Source organism: Chelmon rostratus, chromosome 6 (assembly GCF_017976325.1).
Source record: "Chelmon rostratus isolate fCheRos1 chromosome 6, fCheRos1.pri, whole genome shotgun sequence".
Lineage (NCBI taxonomy): Eukaryota > Metazoa > Chordata > Actinopteri > Chaetodontiformes > Chaetodontidae > Chelmon > Chelmon rostratus.
The window spans coordinates 11,038,054-11,045,744 of NC_055663.1; the positions used below are offsets into that span (position 1 = coordinate 11,038,054).

At 47.4% G+C, this 7,691-nt stretch overlaps 1 protein-coding gene across 1 annotated transcript; it reads left to right on the forward strand.

The window, feature by feature from the left end:
• Nucleotides 1–5,407: 5,407 nt before the first annotated feature.
• On the forward strand, nt 5,408–6,963 carry ascl1b (achaete-scute family bHLH transcription factor 1b). Its single transcript, XM_041939633.1, has one exon. The coding sequence runs from the start codon at nt 5,564–5,566 to the stop codon at nt 6,176–6,178; it is 615 nt and encodes a 204-aa protein (XP_041795567.1). The 5' UTR covers nt 5,408–5,563; the 3' UTR covers nt 6,179–6,963.
• The last annotated feature ends 728 nt before the right edge of the window (nt 6,964–7,691 follow it).

Here is a 7,691-nt window from a genome sequence, read left to right on the forward strand (position 1 = left end):
TCCTTGAGGCATTTCCGAAGAACGGGTGAGCCCGATTTACTCACGATAACACGGGGCCATTAAAGCGTGCTCGAGCTGCTCGCGCACGCCCCCCCCCCCCTCGTCAGAGCGGATTCAGACATTGCTCAGGGTTTGGAAGTGGAATTTCGCCGTCAGATAAATTAACGTGAGAAACTGAAAGTCGCTTTTCTTGCATCAGCGCCTCATCCGCATTTCGTCACCCTGATGTTTTCGGCCAGCCTTGTTCAGTCAGCTATGATTGGCATTTGGCTGGTGCTATCATAATAAAACACTTTTATTTGCTGGCATTCAGAGGAGCACTGCGGTCGGCTATTTTATGACTCGTGTTATCATCAATATATGAAACTGAAACTGCTTGTGGATCAGTCTAAACTTCTTAAAGAGGGCCATCCTGAATGCTTGCATATAAAAAACAGTTCAACCAGCCACTTGGGCTGTTGGAGTGAATCAGCTTTAAATTCAGCAGCTCATGATCTGATGTCTTCGCACGCTCTTCTGGTATATGTGATCTGAACATAAATAATACAACATGTGATGTGATGGAGGTTTTCAGTACTGGTCATAAACAGGCAGCTGTGCTGTAAACATGCAGTGCATGTTGTGGCACATTCAGGATCATGTTCCTGTCAAATGCCAAAATGTTTCAAAAAAAGCTGGTTTACATCATTAAGGGTTTAGGCTCTGTCACAACGTGGCACTGCATTTCCATCCTGAAGTAGCCCGCTTACACTGGCAACAAGATTTGAGGCCATTGTGTAAGTAGTTGTAAGTTCAGATGGTGGCTGGTGGCTCTGTCGATGAAGAGGCAGCGGCATTTAGCTGCTCTACTTTTGGAGGGGCGTCCCATGAAAGCACCCTGTTCCAGTGAATCTGGAGAGATGAATTCACCGGTGAATGTACCATAGTTTGCAACAAATGTGCCGTGTGTTCAAGTGGTCCGGGGACTTTCAGAGTCCGAATCCAGCAGGTGTGTGGTTGTGTCATGTGTTTGAATGAGACTGTGTATTTATAACCAGTGGGGATGCCCTTCTTTCCATGACTTACATTTTAGTCTGTCTCTCTAAAGGCCACCGCTCGGCTTGCTCCAGATGAAGTTTTACTTCCTCTTTTCAGCATCAGCAGGTCTCATCCAAACTTGTACCCTCAATCTCAGTGCAAAAGCTCAGCCACTCTGTTGCATTAGTGTGCATACTCATGTGACCGTGTCCTGACCACAGACTGCGTTACAGATAAGACGAGGCACCATAAGGCTTATGCATTAGTCTGCCACTGTTGGAGAAATATGGCCCATATAGGCCTACAGCGCAGCATGTATGTGTCAGGAATGGGGAAGCGATACACACTCTAGTGGAGCGCTTCCCTTTTCCTGCTTATTGCACAGATCAGTCCTCGTAGACAGCCCCTACAGAAAACACAGGCTCCAGCACGGCCACTGGTGAAGGATGGCTACTGAAAGGCCACACGGAAGGTTCACATCCTATTTCACACCTTCATTCACAATACAAAGGTGATATTAGTAGCGTCAGCTTGTGCGAGCAGTGAATGGTAATGTGGAACATGTTGACAGAGCAGATCGTTCCTACGTGTGACACAGAAAGGTCAACTGTTTTGCTCTGAGTACATTGTCCTGTCTCCCCGTGTGGCCTGCAGAAAAATCTAAGCCTACGAGTGAGATAGCAGGCCTTCGGCTCTGCCTGCACAAACACATTCTTGAACATGAGTATTTCGAGGGCAAACTCGTTGTGAACAGGAACAATTATGGGTGAGCGTTTGATGTCTTCGAATGGGGGTTTTCGCTGGGAATTCTAGCCAGATTCTAGGCTCTCCTTCCTCATTCATATCTCCCTTTTACTCTCTCTATCTCTTTAACACGCACACGCAGAAGGACACACACGCTTTATCATCCCTGTCTTGCGCTCACTCGATTAAGTCTCATATGAAGCACTGTTGAACTTATGCATGGTATTTTTTTAAAAAATAGTCGGTGTTGTGGCACCGGAGTTTCAGTTTGTGTTAAGTAACCTGATATGATTCTCATAAACAGCCACACCCTGACCTATGAACAAGATTTTGGCATGCTTCAGCATATTGGCCTGTGTGTGTGTGTGTGTTTGTGTGTGTGTTGATATATCTGCTTGTGTGCCAAACAAAAAGAAAAGCAATGTAAGTTGATCTAAGATGTCTATCTACTCCAGATTTGTTTGGCTGACGACATACTTCACTTCTGTCTGTGGGTTTTAAAGGCTGCTCTTGATTCATTGTTGACTAACTGAGAACATTTTTCTGGCAACCACTCCTGAATGCTTTTGGATGTGTGTTTTGGGTTGCTGTCCTGCTAAAGGTCCCATGACCTTTGACTGATACATTTTTCCTGTGCAGGAGTTTGTAGGACTGTAATGAAATTTGAATTGTCTACCATCCCTGATGACTGGAGAGTGCCCATAGCGTGGATGTCAGTGTGAATGGTTGTCTGTCTCTGTGTGTCAGCCCTGTGATGAACTGGCCTCTCGTCCAATGTCAGCTGAGATCAGCACCATGCAGCCCCTAAAAGACAAGCGGTCGTAGATAATGGATGGATGCATGATTTCCCTTATCAGGACAACATCAGGTCCATCAGGAAGTCCAAAATAAAGTGCACAGCAGGTTCCAACACATGCTCGACTGAGAATGAAAAACATTCTCCTCCGATACAATCGCAAATTGTCATTGTCATGTGGTTTGACACTTTTCCATGTTAAGTGTGACACAAAAGCACAACAATGCCTTTCTCATGAGCTCAGGTTATCAGGTACATGGCGTGGCAGCTTTATCAGATACCGGATCAGATGTTGCATTAGGGGAAGATGCCCTTTCAGGATGTAGATGCTCTTTACAAGCACACCTGAGGAATGGTTTGTTTCGCAGGGTTTTTCGCTTGTGTTTGCTTCAGCGCCCTCTGCTGTTGGCAGGGGAAGACCCTGCAGAGGGAGGAGTGAAAGGGGAAATCTAAGAGATGGAAAGTGGGGAATGCCACACAAAGCAAAACCACTGAGAGAAGCTCGTAAAAGCACACAGGTCAAATGAATTGTTGCGGTGATGATATTGATATTCACCCTGGTTTCTCCTGTATTACGTTTTTGTCAGTGATTTATGGATTTTGCTGTGAACAGTGAAGGTCTGAAGATTGGACTGTGTGAAAGCTGCTACTTTATTTTTGGATTTTTTTTTATATGTAAATGAATTTGTGGTGTCTTGTAAGCCTGTGTGGGCTGGGCACAGGTCAGAGCCATCACAGCCCCTTAGCAGCAGCATTCAGCTCAGCTCGCTCTGTAAGTCTTTTTATTGTATGTTTTATATTTACAGTAATTCATTCTCTTTAGTACTGAAACAGTATCCACTCTCGCAAGTGTTAAGCACCATTCATGGACTCTACATGTACAACCCCAATTCCAAGATATGTTAGGATAATGAGCAAAACATAAATAAAACAGAATGTATTCTGTTGTATTCAGTATTACTTTAATATGATGTCTGGTTTTGGTCAGATGAACACTTGTTAATACTTGTTTCTTGTTGCTCCAAAGGACCTTGATTTCAATATCATTCAAAATAGTCAAGTCTACATATAAAGCCATAAACTGCTGAGCCTAGTTGCCTTGATGCTCCCCTGTTAATGACCATACGTATATCTGTAGAGAAAAGAGAAGAATCTAGGAAATTGCTTGATTTTACATGTCAGACACTGTTGATCCCAGACTCACCTTTATAGTCAGCTGAATACATACCAAACTTACTAAGGATTACTAAATTTATACTTAACTGCAGTGCTAATTTAAGTAAGAAGCAGACGATTCATCCAAAGTCTTCTTTATTTAGAATTTGTTTCACAAGTGTCTAATTAAATATCTAAGTAAACCAAAACAACATTGTTGGGTACAACAACACGTAGTGGACAGTGTTTCTGTCTAATGTGTGAACACAACTCTCTGAACTCACCAGTAAGCTTCAGGTCATGTGCGCCGGGTGGGAATCGAACCGGCGGCCTTTGGACACACATCGATGGTCAATTATCCAACAGAAACAGAACAATTTCAGCAAGTCAGTTAGAAGTAACTAACAGTCAGACGACGTGCGAAAATGACTTTTCTCCTCATTCTTCCTGTTTTCTCCTTCTCCCCCCTGTCTTCCTCCTCACAGAGGAGGAGATGTTTGCCCGCTGGCTCTCGGGGAATCCCCCTCCCCAGGATTTACACCACCACACCCAAGTTGAGTAGAAGCAGGTAATTGCGATGTTTTGCCGCCAGAGGCCGCAAGTGTCCCATTTTTAATGGGCGATGGTCTCTAGGTTTCCGCACAGGCTGTCTCACAGCCACAAGTTGTCGGCACGGAGACTTTTCTAGAAACAAAACGTACTCCGAGGGTCTTTTGGCAAAACCCAACAGAACTACCCAGGAATAAAACAAAAGCTAGGACGACTTCTGTCGGAAACAAGGCAGAACCGGAGGATGGCGACGCTGTTCCGATCAACTGTCCAGTCAGATGTGGTGCTGAAATGCTGCATCCGTGCATCCGCACACTGAATCGGGTTTAGCTTTTACTGGGTTGTGCGGTCCCCATGAGAGGAAAAATAAAAATAAAAAAGCTCAAACATCACACTAAAGGAAGTGTTTGCATTCATGCAGGAGTTGCTTGCAGTGATAACCTGTCAGGCGGGCGCCAGCTAACTGGACCCGCGGACCACTGGGCTGAGAGCTAACTGGGATAAGCTCTGTCGGACGCCTGCGTGTCATAAACATGATGTTTACTTTGAAATGAATCGCGTCCCTGCGCGAGCTTTATAATTGCCAATTATTGTGCTCAGAGACACGCTTGCAATTTATTTTGCTCTGTAAAGCTGTAGCCTGGATACAGGAGAGAGAGTCCTTGGTATTTGTGATTGTAAAGAGCTGGAGGAGAAAGATGGCCGAGGGGGGAAGACTGATAATTTGAAGACTTGCCAGGGGTACATTGTCAAATTCAAAAGGCATTTCAAAGAAGCAAACCATTCACTTTTTTATTCTCTCGTCTTTTTTTTCTTCTTTCGCTGTCTTTCCCCCCCTCCTTTCTTTCTTTTCGCACGGTTGCAGGCCGTTTGAATCGACCAATGGGCCTTCAAGTTAGAGACATTGGAATGTAAATGAGCCCAGCGCGTGCTCCCGGCGCAGTGAAAGCTCGGGATTGTTTATTGAGCTCCCGGAGCCACGCGCCTGGCCCGGGGGAGTCGGCGTGCAGAAGAATCACACAGCGGGGGCGGGGCCTCGCCGCGAAGCGTGCGTCTCCAGAAAGGGGTGGGTGGGGTGTGTGTTGGGGCGCGTGTTGAAAAAGAGGAGTGCTGCCAAAGTTTGGGTCAGATCGGCTCGTGGAGTAAGCAGTCAAGAGAGACTTGGACTAGAGTTAGCCACACGGTCCCCACGCGAAGGACACGAGAGCTGTGCACTGCCAACCCTTTACGCTCTGCCTCCTCTTCCTCATCCCACTGCGCCCGCGCCTCTGCATCCATCACTTCAGAGCAGCTGTCAGCGAGATGGAAACTACAACCATCACCACCACGCAGACTGCATTCACCTTTGGACTTACTGAAAGACGCGCCAGCCTCAGCCTGCACGCTCCGGCGCAGGACTGCGCGGTCCCCGCCGCGCACCCCAACATTGCCGGCGCCGCCGACTTCCAAAGCAAAACCAAGGTGCTGAAGAGACAGCGCTCCAGCTCGCCAGAGCTGCTGCGCTGCAAGCGGCGCCTGAGCTTCAACGGCCTCGGCTACTCCATCCCCCAGCAGCAGCCCGTGGCCGTGGCCCGGCGGAACGAGAGAGAGAGGAACCGGGTCAAACAGGTCAACATGGGCTTCCAGACGCTGCGTCAGCATGTGCCCAACGGAGCCGCCAACAAGAAGATGAGCAAAGTGGAGACCCTGCGCTCTGCGGTGGAGTACATCAGGGCTTTACAGCAACTTCTGGACGAACATGACGCCGTGTCGGCCGCTTTCCAGTGCGGGTTGCCATCCCCGACACTTTCCAACAGCTACTCCGCCGACCCGGAGTCGCCTCACTCCACCTACTCATCAGATGAAGGCGGCTACGAGCCTCTGAGCTCCGAGGAACAGGAGCTGTTGGACTTTACGACCTGGTTCGACAGGTACTGAGGCTGACAGCATCCAAACCACACAGCAGCGTCTGTGCGTAATAGCGGCCGAAACGCCGACAAAGACTTGATAAAGGCGTCAGATCGGTCTCGCCCTCCGTGCTTGGAAAGTGATCTGTCGCCTCCCCCTCTCACCCGGGCTGCTTCTGCAGGAGCAAAGCAATAGTGAGAAAGAGAGAGAGAGAGAGTGAGTGTGTGTGTGAGAGAGAGGGAGCCTCTTGTTGCATAGAGCGTGAATAGCCGCCCTGAAGTCCCCACCAGAAGGAGGGAGCCGGACTCGGTGTCACGTTGAGCCGTGGAAATAAAGAACTGTTGATGTTTGAATAAGTGCAATTAATACGTGACACGGCAGGTTGTGCGGGGACGGCGCTGCAGCTCCGGAGGACGTTTGATGAGCGTGTGCTCAGAGCAGGGCTGCCTTCCTCAGCCGCCACGTCTGCTGGAAGACACAACACACATGATGCGTCAACAGACTTTTTTCGTGATGTACACGCCCCCTATCTCCCCTTTCATAACAAAATTGTATCATACGACAAATTGTTTTAACATGAAGACATATTTTTGTACATTGAGTCAAACAAACAATGTTCCTGAACTTTGGTCACTGCCGCTTTTCCTGACAGTGTTTTTTTAGAACCAGCTGTCAGTGAGCTCGTGAGTTAGCACGTATGAGGTGTGTGACTGGACAGCAATACCGAGGCTACTACCTGAGACAGATTGTAGTTGTTCTGTTATTTCTGAATAGGTGGTGAGGAGACTTTTATTAATGTATGCACTTGTTCTCCGTTTCCCGTAGCCTAAAATGTAAATATTCGATTTTAACAGATATATTTTGTGTAAAACAAGTTTTATAAATAAAGATGAATCTATTTATATTATATGCTTTTGCAGTGGTTTGGTTCTTCAGTTGATGTTGCACACTTTTATGCTCAGATGTGTGTGTGTGTGTGTGTGTGTGTGTGTGTGTGTGTGTGTGTGTGTGTGTGTGTGTGTGTGTGAGGGGTGTGTGTTGGTGACGGTAATTGAGCAAACTAGGGAGCTTCTCTTCTATTCAAAGCCCCTGCGTGACCTTTTCCCGACTTGGTTGGGCACACGGGGGAAAATTGCGCAGCTGTTGAGCACTCAATAACCATTATAGACGCGCACCTTCTACAGCGCTTTGTCTGCATTCAGGACGGGGAGATTAATATTACGTTTCATGCATTGCATTGTTTCTTTTGCATACTCTGCCTTTACCCAGTAGCCCAGAGGGCCTGCAGCGGAGGGAGAGAGGGAGGGGGAGGAGGAGGGGTGTAATTCACTCCTCTCAAAGGGTATAGACACTTTGAAATACGGCCTGGGGAAAGTCAGCTAGACAATAAGAAGGGTCAAAATTCTTATTGCCCGATTGAGATCAATCTAAATAAAACCTGGGGTTGTGGACTAGTTGTATCCCCGACTGTGTTTTTCATGGCGCACACAGCCCAATCAAAAAGCCCATCTCCTGCAAAATGGGGAGCGCAACACCACATTGT